The 17,372-nt window shown below is 42.4% G+C and overlaps 1 protein-coding gene across 3 annotated transcripts; it reads right to left on the reverse strand.

Annotated features, from left to right (window-relative positions):
- Nucleotides 1–926: 926 nt before the first annotated feature.
- On the reverse strand, nt 927–17,170 carry LOC146573240 (uncharacterized). Of its 3 annotated transcripts, XM_085277903.1 has the most exons (9): nt 16,746–17,170; nt 16,320–16,493; nt 13,263–13,381; nt 12,233–13,164; nt 11,958–12,050; nt 6,078–6,543; nt 3,133–4,911; nt 1,717–1,794; nt 1,495–1,635 (listed from the first exon to the last, which is right to left on the reverse strand). In XM_085277903.1, the coding sequence occupies exons 3-8, from the start codon at nt 13,363–13,365 to the stop codon at nt 1,757–1,759; spliced, it is 3,411 nt and encodes a 1,136-aa protein (XP_085134029.1). In that variant the 5' UTR covers nt 13,366–13,381; nt 16,320–16,493; nt 16,746–17,170; the 3' UTR covers nt 1,495–1,635; nt 1,717–1,756. The 3 variants fall into 3 exon arrangements, with proteins under 3 accessions (XP_085134027.1, XP_085134028.1, XP_085134029.1); XM_085277901.1 differs by lacking the exon at nt 1,717–1,794 and having other exon boundaries at nt 927–1,635; nt 16,746–17,169; XM_085277902.1 differs by lacking the exons at nt 1,717–1,794; nt 16,746–17,170 and having other exon boundaries at nt 927–1,635; nt 16,320–16,586.
- Nucleotides 17,171–17,372: the final 202 nt, after the last annotated feature.

The following is a 17,372-nucleotide window of genomic DNA, read 5'->3' on the forward strand; positions in this document are numbered from 1 at the left end:
TGTGTGTATTTCTATTTGTCCAAAGTAAGATAAGAGCCTCACAGGGAAGTGAAGGACAAAAAACCTGCTTAAGTTCAAACTGAACATCAGAATGAGGAAGAAAGTTGGTTTGTTCTGTATTTCTGAAACTTCTGTCTCCATTTATTTATTCATGCTATTTGTATTTTATCTATTAGTACATATTAACCGGCATATGTGTGTGGACACCAGAGAAAGAATTTCATTGTACAGAGAAATGCTTTTCTTTGTACACATGACAATAAATGCTTTGAATCTTCTGAGATGTTCCAATGCAGAGAGATCAGAAAAAGATCAAATGTCCAGTGAGCACCAGCTCTCTGGGTAAAAATTAATTGTAGATGGCAGAGGACAAAGGAAAATGGGCAGACTGCTGCAAGCTGATGAGCAGGCAACAGTAACTCAACTAACCACCCGATGCTTGGTTTTGGGGTTGGAAAAAACTGCTTCGTAATTGGACGTCTCGGTTTCTTCTGCAGTATTTGGATGGTTCTGGTGTAAACATAAAAGCATAGATTTACCTTGCTTTGTGTGTCAAGTCCATCCCTTTATGACCACAGTGTACAAATCTTCATATGTCTGCTTCCAGCAAGACACTCAAAGGACCTCCATAGATACCAGAGCTCAATCCAAAGTATTGCATTATAAATGTGTAGCTCATAAATCTGGGGAGCAAACCAGCTGTAACATGTGATGCTGTCATGTCAATATGGACCAAAATGGAAAAGGAATATTTCCAGCACTTTGTTAAATCTATGCCAATTAGAATTCAAGCAAAATGTAACTAATAATGTGGCCAGTGAGTGTATATTCTGTAGTGCCCTCTTGTGTTCAGCTATGGTGCTTTTTAAAGAAAGCAAGCGGTCACATGAAAACGTTTAATAAACCATAATTATGTACTGATGTACATAAAACAGTTTTACAAATATAGACTTAAAACAACAGAGCTTTTCCACAATGGAAACATACAGAGGGACATCACTGAAGGCCACTCAAGTGCCTTTTCCTCTATTCATCAGACAATTTCGCTGAAAATGTAAAATTTATAAAATTGACAAAAGAAACTTTTTCTTTAGAATATTATTAAAGGAAATGAAACATCTTTTTGAACCGTATACAGAAGGAACTAAACGAAAACCCAAAGCGGTGAAAACATGAAGTGAAGAATGTAAAAATGAATCTTTATACGCAACTTCATGTGACATGTGAACATAAACACAACCAGAACAGAGACAGCATTAGAGTGAGAGCCGACCACTGGACGGGGTAGAAAATACACACGTACATGACGTTACTCTGCCTCGTCTCCAGTCACGTCAATCTCATTCACATCATCTTCCTCATCTTCATTCGGAGTCATGTCTATGTTGTTGAGGAACCCCTCACACTCTCTGGTCTGAGATGCTTTTTCTGGGGAGCAAACCAGAACATCCACCTCTTCTTCTTCCTCCTCCTCCTCCTCCTCCTCTTCTTTTCCCTTTTTGTCTGTACTGGTTATCTTCGTGGTCAAGGGCTGCAACATGAAGTCCAAAGCTGTGTTTTCTTCAGGCAGGAGGGTGTCACTGTGAGAGGAGCAGTCATCATTGAGGAATGGAGACCCCGTTGTATCAGATTTCCCTGTGCCACAGAAGGAGACTGTGAGGGTAGCAGGAGCATGTGCGTGCATGTTTGTGTGCAAGCAGAAAGAGGCATACTCACACTTTCCGATGATAAATAACTGATCAATAGTCAGCTGCCTCTATAGCCAGCAGTGAGCTTTTGACGTTAGTGTCTCATCTGCAAACACCGTCAGCAAATAAAACACAAGATCAGCTGCCTTTCAAGTGATTCTGTTCTTGTTCTGCTCTGCAGCCCTCGAGAGCTCAGCGCACCAGCATGGACCAGCATCATCTCAATCGAGTGGCCACTGAGCTCACAGTGCATCTCCAGACCAAACAAGAACTTTAATCACCAGCTGAAGTCAAAGACAGTAGAGCAGAAGTCCATCCACCTAGACCAGGGGTGTGGAACTCCAGGCCTCAGGTTTTAGATGTGTCCTTGATCCATCACAGCTGATTTAAATGGCTAAATTACCTCCTTAACATCTCTTTACGTTCTCCAGAGGCCTGGAAATGAACTAATCATTTGATTCAGGTGCGTTGACCCAGAGCGATATCTAAAACCTGCAGGACACCTGCCCGTGAGGCCTGGAGTTGGACGGTGACCGCCACAAGAGCAACCTGGTCAGGCTGCCACCTAGTCTTGGTCCTCCACAGGAAGGAGCAGGGTTAGGTGGTTAGTTTGAAAATAACAGCTAGTAGATGTCAGGAACCTGCACAGCCAAATGGAAAGAAAGCTTTATGGCATGCTTTAAATGCTCGAGTGCCATCCCACTGTTGTGACATAACTGAGGACATAAAAAAGGAAGAAACTAAATAGCAAAAGCAAACATGGACACATGCCTACAGAGAGAATTTTACAGTGTTTCCTACACAAAACACTGCATTCTCCTTCCAAGGTAGATTTTTTTTTAATGTAGTAGATCCACTGAGAAATGAAGGTGCCGTCCAACCAGACTGCAGGACAAACAGCACTTAAGTACATGTTGATCATGCACTGGATTGTGCAACAGCACGTTTAAAAAAAAATGGCCGTATTGAAGCTGATGTCTGAACAGATACTGAAATTCTGAGCAGACTTAAAAAGACAAAAAATATTAAAATGTAAATTTGCTCTATTGCAAGGTTTAACCTGAAATGATATTCAGTTTTTTTTATTAGTTTTTTCTCTTTTTTTATGTCTAAATCTGCATCTACTTTAAGAAAAGTTTTTTGGTCTCTTGAAGTGAAACTATGCGGCTTTGAGTCAGCCCACATGGGGGCGACACAAACACCGTGCCTTAGCTCCAACGTGACCGTTTATGGTCTGTGTTTTTACAGTTTACTCCCATCTGCAAGAGACAAATGGCCTGAAGCCACAGCACACTATGCCAACCCATCCTCGGAGGTGCCTGTGTGATTGGCATAGAGCAGAAAAATCAATACTACCAATGTAATCATTCATTCTGAATAACAACCTTCAAAACAAAATCCAATTAATTTACCATGGCAACAGAAACAGCAAAATTCAAAGTACCTTCATAAGGACTTCCCAGTGGTCGCTCTCTCTCCGGTGTCACCTTGGCTTCATCTTCTTCCACAACGTCTAAGGACACTGGGTGGTCTTCATCACCATCCAAACTCCTCTTCTCGCTCATACGACTGTTTGTCTCTGCAGGCGGGCTCAAAAGAAGATTGTGATTTTTATCAACTGCGATGTTTGAACCTTTGTGATGTTCTTCAGAGTTTGTCCCGTCTTTAATGTCCACTCCTTTCTCCAATATGCCATCTGTGCCTGTTGCAGGTTCATGTGTTTCCTGGGTCTGTTTGGACTTCATTCTTCGTGCTTGTTGCCATTTAATAAGCTTCTGAATGTCCTTCAGAGTGACCACGTGCCGCTGATTCACTGTCCCGGGTTTTACGTTACAGTCATTATTGGTTTCTTCAGCCTTTTCAGTGTGCTCGACACTCGCAGTCTTCTTCACTGCGCTGACCTCCACCTCGCTCTCATTCCTCCTCCGTTTCCTGCACGTCCTCTCCATTTTTTTCTCCTCCTGCTCCTTTGGCAAGTCCCTGTCGACCTGCGCATTGTCGACATTTTCATTGTTTTCAACAACGGCAGGAACACTTTGTGTAGAGTCCTCTACAGGTCTTATTTTTCGGGGTCTACCACGTTTCCTTTTCGCGAGCGAGACGCCATCCTGACTCACAAGCTGAGCTCTGCTGACGACAGGCTTGAAAATGCAAGGCGTTTCAGGTGGGGTTGTGTTATTTGCTGCCTCTTGAGATTTTTTTATAAAGCCCCTGGTCCTGATCCGAGACGGCTTGGTGCCAAAGGGTTTTTCTTCCCCAATGTCAATGACGGGCAACATTTTGCTGGGTTTCCCTGGAAGTCCAGATGGTGCATTTGAAGACCTGATAGCCACTTCTCTTTCCTTCAATAGCACATTGTTACTTGACAAACTCACTGAACAATTCTTTGTTCCATCACTGACTTTTAAATCTTTGTACGCAGAACAAGAACCGGTGGAGTCTTGTTGATCATTTGTGCGCCTTCTCTTCCTCCCGTCTCCTGTAGAGTCATCATGTCTATATTTGAAACTCTCCTTCAGCCTCCTGGAGTACGATTTTACTTCTGCTGCTGATTTTTTTCCTCTCTTTTTCAAGCTATTCCCTTTGCAACCTTCTGCACTGGTTCCTCTATTTGTTAAATGCAAATCCTTCTCCTGCTGCTCTTGCTTTGACTGGCAGCTGTGATCTGGATCTGGTGATGGAGATGTACTTTTATGACCTGTGCAAATGATGCTGCTAAAGGGAAACTGCAGTGAACCAGCGTTGTCCGAGAGCCAGGGTCTCCTACGTAAGGATGGCTGCTGCTGGACATCGTGTTCAGGGTTTGCTGAGTTGTTGAGTAGAGGCTGACCTTTAGCTGCAGATGAACTTGGCTCTAATGGGGAGAGACGCTGAGGAAGCCGCAAGTCATCCATGCAAGGTGAGGAAAAAGTGGGTTTAGACTGTGTCCCATCTCCATTTGGCAGAGGCAAAAACTCGAGACTCTGTTGATCATCTTGTGAGGATGGTGGCTGAAATGCTGGGTAATGGAGTTTCTGGCCTCTGGTGGAGAAAGCTGAAGACAGGGCTGAGCCTGTGGTTGTTTCCGGATACAGAGAATTTTGACTTTTGAATGGGGGCAAACCCTGGCAGCTCAATCCATCGATTTGCCATAAAGATCTGACAGCTGGGTTGCACTGGGGAGTCGGCTGCTGCTGCTGGATCAACTTGGGCTGGTTTGGAGCTGCAAAGCAACAATGGATACCTAACGAGCAAGCGGAAGGATGACTATCAATTCATCTTAAATACGTGAATTGTAAGCCCTGTATTTTTATAGACATTTTCTGTGACAATCAAAAAATCCAATTAAAAGTACCAATTAATAAGCTCCTAAAAACTGAGGAGGAAGGGCAGCAGGACGGGTAGCAGTGAGAGCACTTGAACTGAGACTTAAGTCAGGTTCAACTCAGTCTGCTTCTGTAATAACATGTAATGTGCTTTAAAAAAAAAAAAGAAAGAAAAAGGTCCTACTGTGTTACTCTCTGAAAATACACCTCTGCCTTTTTAAAATCAGTATAAAAAGGACAGAAGTCTAAAACAGTCGTCTACAAACTGCTCAGCCTCAGCTGTCCCTCCTACTCACATCCAGATCAAATCTGAGCATCTTCAACTGTGCAACATCCAGCTCCTGCACTTTTTTGCCCATCTCCAAACCACAAACCTGCTTTACTCCCAGTACCTCTACTATTTGCAGATTCACTGTTACACCTGTCTCCCTCTCATTCATACACATGTATTCTTTTTTTGCTTCTACTGACTTTTTTATTTATTTATTTTTATTTCTCTTCTGTCCAGGCTCTCTTCCACCTGCTCTCAGTTAATTCTTCAAATTCATTTTCTTTGCAGAAACACTGAAGTTTAATCCAAGGAACGAAGAACTGTTTGAGGTTTTAGACAAAACAAGGTATAAAAAATAATAAAGACAAACTGTAAGGCTTTACATGTTGTTAAAATGTAACTAAACAAACACAAAATAAATGTTAAATGCTGAACAGTAAACTTCAGTACATTCGCAGTGAGGAGTGGTCAGGATTTTTGAGTCCTTATTCTAAAATTGATCAATGTCTTGTCTCAAAAAACAAACAAACAAACAAACAAACAAACAAACAATCAACCCCAATACTGTTAAGATGTAATACACTACTGCATGCAGAAGGTGGCAGTAATGGACCTAAAAACTGTTTGCTAGCCACAAACAATAACAGGCCAGTAATGAGACCCTGGAGCCTGTGGAGCAGTGAGGAGAGATGCTAAGGAGTCTTTAACAAAAGAATAAAAATACAGAAAACAAAAAAACTTACTACGGGTCTGTACAACTATTTCATAATGTGATATTAAAAATATATGTGTATTTACAAAGAAAGCTTCTACCTGTCTCCACTGACGTCTGGTTGCTTTGCGACTCCAAATCCTGAAAGAAAGCAACCTCTGCTGCACTGGCAACAGGATCCATCCGACCCTGGGCTGCGTCACCCTGCGAAACTGGGACTCGGCAAACATTGTGGCTCGACTCCAACTTCTTACAGTTACTCTCCAAGTTGGGCAGGATGTTCAGGCTCATCATGACGTCCTCTAACAGCTTCTCTATCTGCTCGTCACACTCGTCCACAGAGCCCTGCGGCTGAGGCGCCGGCGCTGATTCAAGCTCAGTGTCGGGGTTTGAGGTGAAGCTGCTGCTGGAGAAAGACTGGGATTCAGAGGTGGTGCTGTGGTGTTGCTCTGGTTGTGTGGGAGAGCTGGTTACAGCAGGTGGAAGGTTCTGGATCTCTGGTTTCTGAACAGGGCATGGGGGGACAGGGGAGGGAGGAGGCTCGAGTTCCTCAGCATCTGTCTGTGGCTTTTTGAAAGATGAATAAGAAACCATTAAAACCATTACAAAATATCACCTTTCATTCAAACTTTAAAACAAAGGTGAATTCATCTGTCTGCAGATAAACTGGACTAACAAACTATTTTATTGAGGTGCTTCTCTGAAAATGAGTCCCCAACAGTTGCCTCTAAGTGCTTTATAATGTAGGCGAGGTAATAATAATACAGAGAAAACAACGACGGTTGAAACGTGATTGTCGGATTAGGGGCGACGGGACAAAGACTTTATTTTACCACTGAAATCTAAGTTTCATATCAAAGTTTGGATTTTCATTCCTCCAGTTGAAGTTATTTGATGAGAGCTGGAAAGGAAGACTGAAACCAGCTAAAATATTTAACACTCACTTCTCTGATCACCACAGTTTGAATAAAAAACGACTTCACTATTTGCAGCACTCACAGGAAACAAGTGAAGAAAAAGAAATTAACTGGTGATCATGTCATTTTATAAACACTTTTTTCCAATTCCTGTTTTTCATATTCACATTAAACAATTGACAAATTTCTCGACACGTAAATAAAAACAGATACTGCTTTACCATCAAGACATCAGAGATTCTTGTGGTAATCTTTTACCCTTTACCAGGTAAAAGGATGGCAAAGTTTCCACAGAGCAAATATGTCTGCTGTGCTGCTGATCTCAGGGGGAGAACATGATGAAACGCACCTTCTTTCTGGTCGAGCCTGAGGCAACAGCCGAGCTAAACCTGCCCAGCTAAGGTTTTACACCACATTTACATCATACCGCTGCTGCTTACTTCTCACAGAGCACGGAGTGAGACTTTAACGTCTCACCAAACCATCGGCCGGGCCACGTGCACCTCCTCCTCCTCTTCTTCAGCCTACTCTATTCTGCAGAAATGCACCTTCCCTCCTGCGGTCTCTATTCTTGTTGACAAATGGATATTTCTTGTTTCTTGCTTACCAGCGTGAGCTTAAGTTATATAAATGTTTAGTTGTCATGCTTTCATAGGTAATATTTCAAAACATTGCAAAACATCTGGCATCAAAAATAAGCCCCAATGCCAAGCAACAGTCTTCAAGCACATTTCAAAGTATAACAGGTATGATTACTCGTTTCTCAGGTCTCCAGCTGCCTGAGTCTATAACACAGTATAAACAAAGATTAAGAAGAAGAAGCTGGTTATTGTAAGGTTTTGAAAGGGCATCCTATTTTTTAATCAAAATAAAAGTTTTTATCACAGGGAATTCTTCCACTTCATGTTTCTTGATGTTCACTCGATTATGCCGTCTGTCAGACTCAGAACTGGGAATTTAAGTGATACTGAAATGTACTTTCCTAAATACTTCAATCTCCCACTAGCTCATGACAAACCTCATGACACTGTCACACGTGTAAAGCCTGAAACCATAAAAAAAAAATCCATCCATCCGCTTCTTCTCATCCTTTTCAGGGGCGCTGGAGCCTATCCCAGCTGTCATAGGGCGAGAGGCGGGGTACACCCTGGGCAGGTCGCCAGTCTGTCGCAGGGCCAACACACAGGGACAGACAACCATTCGCACTCACATTCACTTGCACATTCACACCTATGGGCAATTTGGATTATCCAATTAACCTATCCCCACAAGCCATAAAAAATTGCCAGAAAATTAAAAAAAAAAAAAAAACATTTTTTAAGCGTTTAGTGTAGCTTCAAAAAAATGTACCGTACTTTCTGGACTATAAGCCGCTACTTTTTCCCTTAGGTTTTGAGCCATGAGGCTTATACAAAGGTGCGGCTATTCTGTGGATTTTTCTTCCACCACTAGGGGGACTCTAACCAGAATTAGAATAAAAAACAAGATAGATTGATGAAAAATCAATGCAAAGAAGAATACACTACTTTTTCTTTAGCAGATAGAACACCATCCATCCATACATCTTCATCCGCTTTGTCCGGAGCCGGGTCGCGGGGGCAGCAGCCTAAACAAAGAGGCCCAGACCTCCCTCTCCCCAGCCACCTCCTCCAGCTTATCCGGGGGAATACCAAGGCGTTCCCAGGCCAGCCGAGAGATATAATCTCTCCAGCGTGTCCTGGGTCTGCCCCGGGGCCTCCTCCCGGTGGGACATGCCTGGAACACCTCACCCAGGAGGCGCCCAGGGGGCATCCTTGTCAGATGCCCGAACCACCTCAGCTGGCTCCTTTCGATGTGGAGCAGCAGCTGCTCTACTCTGAGCCCCCTCCCGGATGGCCGAACTTCTCACCCTATCTCTAAGGGAGAGGCCAGCCACCCTTCGGAGGAAGCTCATTTCTGCCGCTTGTATCCGCGATCTCGTTCTTTCGGTCACTACCCACAGCTCGTGGCCATAGGTGAGGGTAGGGACGTAGATCGACCGGTAAATTGAGAGCCTCGCTTTTACACTCAGCTCCCTCTTCACCACGACGGACCGGTGCAGCGTCCGCATTACTGCAGCTGCAGCCCCAATCCGTCTGTCGATCTCCGGCTCCCTTCTCCCATCACTCGCGAACAAGACCCCGAGATACTTGAACTCCTCCACTTGGGGCAGGAACTCATCCCCAACCCAGAGTGGGCACTCCACCCTTTTCCGGCTGAGAACCATGGCCTCAGCGTGTTCAGATAGAACACGCACAACAAATTACCAACTGGTAATTATTTTCAAATCCTCGCCCCTTCATCATGGAAACCACACGAAGAAGTTCGTATGATGCAAGTTTTAAGTTGAAGGCCATCGATCTTGCTATCCAGGAGGGAAACCGCGCTGCTGCACGCAAGCTTAGCGTCAATGAGTCTATGGTGAGACGTTGGAGGCGACAGCGGGAAGAGCTCATGCAATGCCAAAAGTCGAGAAAAGCTTTCAGAGGACATAAAAGCAGGTGGCCTGAACTTGAAAATGTCCTGGAGGAATGGGTGAACACACAGAGCAGGTGGCCGAGGTGTATCCACTGTACAGATCCGACTGAAAGCCGAAACAATCGCCCGCGAAATGAATATTAAAGATTTCAAAGGTGGGCCGTCATGGTGTTTCAGATTTATGAAACGTAAAAACCACGGACCACTCTCTGTCAGCAACTCCCCCCTGACTATCAGGAAAAAGTTGAAAACTTCCACAAATTCGTTGAAAAAAAGATACAAGAAAACTCCATCGGACCAGACGACATAATCAATATGGATGAAGTACCTTTAACATTTGATCTGCCTCTGACCAGGACCGTTAACAAGACAGGTGCATCATCCGTGTTGTTGAAAACAACAGGCCATGAGAGGACGCACTTCACCTGCGTTCTGGCATGCACGGCATCCGGACAAAAACTTCCACCAGTGGTGATTTTTAAGCGCATAACTATGCCGAAAGAACAACTCCCGAAAAGGCATAGTGGTCAAAGTTAACACCAAAGGGTGGATGATAGAAGGTCTAATGAAGGAATGGTTAACGGAGTGCTATGGGAAGCGCCCGGGAGGATTTTTTCACCGGAAAAAAGCACTGCTTGTTTTGGATAGCATGAGGGCCCATATCACAGATTCTGTGAAAGCAGCGATCAAGAAAACAAACTCCATTCCAGCTGTGATTCCTGGAGGTACAACAAAGTTTTTGCAGCCACTTGACATCAGTGTAAATCGGGCATTTAAAGCTGCACTACGGGTTGAGCGGGAGACTTGGATGACAAGCGGTGAAAAGTCATTCACAAAAACTGGCCGCATGCGAAAAGCATCCTTTTCTGATGTCTGTCAGTGGATCCTAACAGCGTGGAGTGCTGTGAAAGAATCCACCATCACCAATGGGTTCCGAAAGGCTGGACTGCTGCGCGAAGAGAGCGGCGCACCTTCAGAGCCAACTTCACCGGAGGATGACAGTGACACGGAGAGCGAGACTGATGGAGACAGATGTGATGAAGCTCTTCTGAGCCTGTTCAACTCCGACACTGAAGAAGACGACTTCATGGGTTTCAGCGAAGATGATTAAAGTGACTTGTGGTTTCAAATACAGGAAAAACGGAGGTAAATAAATACTGTTCCGTTTTAATCAGCAAAGTTGCTGCCGTGTTAAAAGGCATTGTTCGGAAAGAATCTGTTCAGGTACATACTTGTACATTTGCAGTACAAGATTGTTCTGTACATGCAGTAAATATCTATTTTTTCATCATAGATATCTGCGGCTTGTATATCTTTTTTTTTTTTTTTTTTTTTAAATAGAGCTGATGCGGCTTATATACAGGTGCGCTCTATTGTCCAGAAAGTATGGTAATTAAATATTAAGTTATTTTGCAATTTATTCCTTAACCCAGGGTCCAGGGTATAATTGGCCGTTTTTGACTACTTTTTGATTTTACCTCTATATTTCACCTTTAAAATATGTTTTTCTTGCCTTTTTTGGTATCATTATTTTCAGCACAACCTCAAATATCTGAAATTTGAGTTATTTTTTCATTTTGGTATACTATATTAGCACAGTTGATCTAAATTCAGACAAAAAATTCAAAATCCGAGTAGAAAAAAGTTATATTTTTTACTGTAAAACCCACAAACATGTTTAACGAATAATTTTCATAACTTGAAATGCAAATAGAAATTGTACATTTCTAAAAATTATGCACAAGTTTTGCAAACAACAAAGTTATATGGTACCATTTACCTAAAAATGCAGCCAAGGCCTCAGGCGTTTTTTATATAACCATTTAAATCTATTTACAGAACAATCAGGTGTTCTGCATCAAATAAGAAGGCACACAAATTATTTGTGCCAGTCCAAAAAATGTAGTTTGTGTTCAGTATAAGACAGAGGAGAACAGCACAGGCCTAAACCCTGCAGGTCTGACAGCAGGAGGTGCATCAGTCCAGTTTTCCATGTGGGAACAGCGTTTACACTGAAATCTGCCTTTGACGGCTTTTTTAGAGCAAATATGAAATTCAGCGGTCTAACTGACACACAATACAAGACAATAACTACACAACAAACTAACTACAGCCTCCAAACACGCTAAACGTCACTAATGTCTCACATATGAAAACTCGCTCACTCTCTCTGTCTTTCGCTCGCCCGCTTTCCATCGCGGGTGTCACTCCACTCATCAGTTTTTTGATTGGCTGACATGGTAAACTCTAACACCAATAGGGAAGGGATGTTCGCAAAGGGAGAGTGTTTGCTAGCGCTGTCTGTAGAAAACGCTGTTTTTACCGTTCTTCACACTGTAAACGCCACTGTTTTGTTCAGAAAAAAACATCGCGTGTATTTTTTATCATAACTCTGGTTTTACGTGGCCCATCGACACAATTCAAAAACTGGTATATAGTGAAGTTCGCACTTTCGACCCAAGTTGAAATGGGGACTCTGACCTGCCGCATCTTGTAGCTGTGTCGTCTTAAATTGGTCATGTGATTTTGATGCGCCGCCGCGTCCGGCGACCCCAGAGGGTTAAATACCTGAGTCGGTGATGTCAGGATGGACGTCTCATTTGGGCTTTGTACCGTCACCACCTCCCACATCTCTCCTGTCGTTCTTCTCCTCAGCTTCACCTGCACACACATAAGACAAATACAGTTCTGACAAAAACACACAAAGTGAGAAAGGTGTCCAACACATGTGGTGTGACATATAACAAACTAATCCAGAGACAACGAACATACATGATGCCTACACTCAATCCATGAAACGGAACTCCTGCTCACAACACGAAAAGAATACAATTTCTTTTCACCTTGATGGATATCTGTGCGTCTTCCATCATCTCCTTCATCTTGGTTAGATCTTTCACCGCTGCGCTGCATGGTGAAGGACTCTTTTCACTCGAGTTTTCTTTTTCGTTCATCTCATCTCTGCAGACCTGTCGTGGCTGCTCTGCATTTACGCTCTCAGCTGCCGTGCCGTTTGATTTTCCATCCTCCAATCCTGCCCTTTCTCTGGACAACCAGGTGATGCTGTCCCCAGACTCAGATGACTCTTGGTAACAGTCGCCCTGAGCTTCCGAGGAACTGGAATCATTACGGATGGTAGGAAAAGGCACAGTGTCAATGGAAAAAGATGAAGTGGATGTGGGATTCGTTACACTGTCACAACTTTGGCCAAATGTAGACTCTGCATCACTGGCAACGGCGGGGCGAGGGGTGAGATGTGGAACAGTGATACAAACATCCGGGCTTTGAGCTACAGAGGAGGCAGGCTCCGGATTTCCAAAATCCACTGAATTTTCAGCAATGGTTGCTGTCTGTGTGCCAACAGACACACTGATTGTCTTTCTGACTGGTGAATTTTCCTCTCCCGTGCCCGTCACCTCAGCCTCAACATGTGTCTCCTGTATTTTTAGGCTTCCCCGTCTCTCTCTGCAATTCCCAAGACTCTGCCTCCTTTCCTGGACTTCTTTCGGCCCTCCACCCTTCTGTCCTCGTACAAGGTCTGTGATTCCAAACTGGTGGGCTGCAGCCAGCACATCACTCTTCTCATTGTTTCCTTTTACTTCCAGCACACCAGAGTAAAGCAGACCAACCAGCTTGAGCAGAGTCTGGGCCTTCACGGTCTGGAGCTGGAGCTGACGCTTCTGTCCAGATGGAGGTGAGGGGGAGGCTGAAAGCTTCTGAGACAAGTACGGGCTGAGAGCTGCAAGGATGCAGCTGTGGGTTGGGATTGAGATACCTTTACATAAAGAATAAGTCAGGAGAGAATGACTCAATTGTGCATTTTGTACATTGTCTTACATCACAAAGAACTTTGTAATTTTCCTTCTTTCTCACCCTCAGTTTGGAGCAGGGTGTCACAGAACTGGGCACTGTTCTGTTGTCTCTGCAGCCCCCCGAGAAGCTGCACCTCATAACCAGGCCACAGGTACCTCTGCATGTCCACATGAGCACTTCTGTTTGAAGTACAAACAGAAGCCGTCTTGAAGCAAAATCAAACAGGCACAAGAGCATTTGCAGGCAGAGGGAGTTTGCAATTCACATCCAAAGATACGTTTTTAATTTAAAAAAAGTAATATGGTTAACATTCCAGGGCATGTGTGTGCAAAATTTATGTTTCCCTGCACAACATCAGAGGCAGAAGAAAGACATGGAGAAGAATCCTTAAGTGAGAATTCTGTAACAGCAAACACGGTGGCTGAAGCCCAACCTTCAGATAGAAAAAAGCATTTCAAAGTCTTATTTTTTTTAAGCGTTTTAAATCAGATTTAACAGGTGATTGTAAATGTGCAGCTTTTATTCTTTGGTTACCACTCAGATAATGATAACGATTAGATAGTCCTTCAAAGTAACTGCCCAAATAAGGGACTACAAGGATTTTTATCTCTGTCAAATGAACATGTGCCTGCATGACTTCCTGACTTATCTGACTGTGTGTGTGCTTGTCTTCATCTTCTCATCTGGAAGCTCATAAACCAGCTGCCATTTGGAATTTGTCTCAGACCTTTATGAGTCATTTCATTGAGCTTACGAAATGTCACAACATTTATTTATATGCAGACACGCACATTCCAAAGATTCTCAGTGAGACCCAAACCACTTTGCCACAATTTGATCCGAATGAATGCGGCCATCTTGGAATATGTCCATGCCATCAGGGAAGAAAAAAAATCCATGGCTGGAAAAAGCTGCTCATTCAGTAAATTCAGGTAGCTGACCTCATTCAACAATGCTGAACCTAGATATGAGCAACTAAACCAACCACAAGACTGCCCCCATGGGCTCGTGTTGGTGCATCAATTTATCTGTATCCCTCAGTATGACGTGCTAATCATTCTTAAGCAGGATAAATCTGGGCTCAGACCATCTTTAAGCACCTAAGCAAACTGAAGTCTTCTTTCCACCCTTACAGCCTCATTGAGAAGTGGTTTTCTTAGGGCTATGATAGCATTTAGTGCCAGTGTCTTGAGTTTGCTACAATGTAAGATAAGGAAATGCCATGACTCTGTTTTTTTGGAGATTTCTTCCTGTTAAAAGGGAGTTTTTCCTTTCCACTATTGCCAAGTGCTTGCTCATAGATGGTTTTCTGATTGTTGTTGGTTTTCTCTGTATTATCGTAGGGTTGTTCTGTTACAATATAAAGCACTTCGACAAGACTGTTGCTGTGATTTGGTGTTATATAAATTAAATTGAAGTTTTTACAAACTAAATATTTCAGTAATCTCCGATCAGGATCATTCAAGATTTGGTCCATTTCTCCATCAAAGATGATGGTTCACCACAACTCTTACAGGTTTCAATAATGCAATAATACACTGGGCAGTTATTAACCCAGTTTTCGTCATTTTAGGAATCTCCTGAGTTTTTCCCCTGCTCAGGCCAATAATGTCACCCTTCTAAAATAGAGTAAGATCTTTTCCACAACCCCAGGATACGTCTCCAGACATATCCTGGGGGTTAAATAACCTGCTGCCAGCTAAAACATTAAATCACTGTGATAATTATTTAGTGGAATGGGTGGACAATAGTCACAACCTATTTCTTTGGGTGGTGACTACTTTTTTTTCCCCAGCTTGGCTATAACATATGGTTCATTAAAGGGCATGTGAATTTAATTTCAGCAAAAACTGGGACACAAAAACTGCTTGTATAGAAACCTTGTCCTTCTTTCGGCTACAATTTTAAGGAGGTCGCCACAAATCATCTGCCTCCAAACAAATCTGTTAAACACTTAAATAGCTTAAATAAGGGGGGGGGGGGGGGGGGGCGGCTCACTATCCTGTTGAATAAGAGCACAGTCATAAGGTAGTCAGTATTAGCAGACATGGAAAACGTTGTATAGAAATTACCAGTCGAATTAAATTAAAAATTGCTTTCAAAGTTTGGCTGATTTGCACAAAAATGAATTATTTGACCAACTTTGCTTAGAATGGCAGGAAACAGATCTTTTGATGATGATTAAAAAAAACCCAAATCAGATTCAAGGTAGGGTATTCCTTTGAAAGTACCAAAATATTCCAATTGCTATTTTTTTTTTTTTTTTGCTTTTATTATTGTATTATTGCTTTTATTGTAATTTAAGATACAATTTCGAGCTTTTCTGAATATATGGACGCTAGATAATGGTTTCATTTATTTTCTATTAATCTGAATAATACAGTTTATTTATACCTTTTATCTTTTGAGTTGAAGAGCTTTTTCCCCTAAAATCGAAATGAACATTTCTGAGTAAACTGCTCAATTGCTGCATTCATGGTTTGGGGGAAAGCCTCACTTTTGACCTCTTCTTATAATTTAATGCAGGTTTAAATTCTTGGTACAACTTGAGATTCTTAATTTAAGTACTAGGTACACCTCTAGATACCCGTTTTCTTCTGACAGTGTAATGAGTCACGGCTAGTTTCCTGTGTGCGGTGTGTACAGAGGTGGTCTCTCTGGCAGGATCACAGCTAACACCGACTCTGGGAGCATGTGGACCACGTGGAGAAGCCCTACAAATTAATTAGCATTAGTGAACTTCACTATCGGCTTGTTACCAATCAGACAACATTTTTATTTGTTTGTCTGTTTCATTTATTCCATTAATCGCAATTTTCTAGACACCTAAGCCGACTTTTTTTTTTTTTTTTAAACAAAATGCGTTGGTTAATCGTCGCTGTCTAGACTTATCCTAGCTAGCTTAAGAGGTAGCTACATGTTAGCACAAAAATGCAAAAAACCAAAACGCCCTTCATTTCGCATAAAATTTTGCCACTTTATTCATAGACTACAACTTAATAATCCTTCCATTCCTTAGAATGAAGACTTAATTGGCTTAACCTTATTAAGATGGCTAATTCTGGAGTGATTTCCGACACTGTGGCTAATGTAGGTTAGCTTTAAAGTTACACTTACCAAAATCTTCCTGTAGCAGGAGCAGAGGGTTCATGGAGGATTATGTTTATTTTACCCACTGGAGTTAAAGCCAGAAATTAAAGTCGCACAGCCATATGCAACACATCGACGCCCATCACGAGTTTTTGCATCCGAGATGGTGTTGCAACGTGATAGCGACACCTACTGACCGCCCTGTGAAATGACACCGAGCGCTGAGTTATTAGTAAGTTTGGTGTCAGCTCAGAGTGGATTCACTTTTAGTTTCATTGGTTTAAAAATTTTAGTTCCAATTTGTTTTGTGATAGTGAAAAAATAAATTTATGAATTAAATATGCAAGCTGAAAATCTTTACTGACATATGTGTAGTTTGTTGATAACAAAATGGCGTTAAACAGAATCAGCGGAAACCAAAATGTGTATATATAAGAGGGAGAGTCCTTTTACTTGTGTTTGTGTTCCTGTTCCTTCTTCCTGATGTCGGCATCCATTGGTCATCACCATAACTATCACAACTACGGTCTTCTCCTGGTCAGCCACCACTATGTGTGGTTGGTTGGCCAGTAGCAGATTCTCTGTCTGGAACTTGAAGTCTCACAGGACCAGTCCTGTTGTTCCCAACCACCTTAAAGGTTAAAGGTTGTCGTCGTGGTTATTCTGCCAATGCTTTACAGCAGAAGGTGAAAAAACATTTCAAGTCACAAAATATGCAGAATTATGTCGAATATGGCAAATACTACCACAAAAAAAGCAAACGCAACAAAAAAACAAAACAAAAACAATTTTGGATTAAAAACAAAAAAAAGAAATAAAATGATGGATGTTTCCCCTCAGACGCCAAAGGTTTTGTAGATGAAACAGCAGCAGAAACATGTACAAAGGAGACTACATGAGTAAAGGGAGACCTACATAAGGAATAATGCTGGCTGTAATGTATGCTCTTTAAGTTTACGCAGTGAGGGCGTCAGGAATGTTGCTTTCAAATGGAATTTATCCTTCACATTATAAATGGCTCAGAATTAGTGTCCCAATTTTAATTGGCTGGAATTTGGTCACCTGACTCGCAGCCATGTG

This window comes from Mchenga conophoros, linkage group LG6, assembly GCF_057382185.1.
Source record: "Mchenga conophoros isolate Kocher_MC1m ecotype Shallow Benthic linkage group LG6, M_conophoros_male_GT1.1, whole genome shotgun sequence".
NCBI lineage: Eukaryota > Metazoa > Chordata > Actinopteri > Cichliformes > Cichlidae > Mchenga > Mchenga conophoros.

What these genes read in the sequence shown, in the direction of transcription:
- LOC146573240 (XM_085277901.1), bottom strand. Translation starts at nt 13,365, where the DNA reads ATGCAGAGGTACCTGTGGCCTGGTTATGAGGTGCAGCTTCTCGGGGGG. An exon ending in ACGCACAGATATCCATCAAG is followed by an intron (nt 12,051 to 12,232) that starts GTGAAAAGAAAT and finishes ATGTGTGTGCAG; the next exon opens with GTGAAGCTGAGGAGAAGAAC. An exon ending in ACTGGGAAGTCCTTATGAAG is followed by an intron (nt 1,636 to 3,132) that starts GTACTTTGAATT and finishes TCTGTGGCACAG; the next exon opens with GGAAATCTGATACAACGGGG.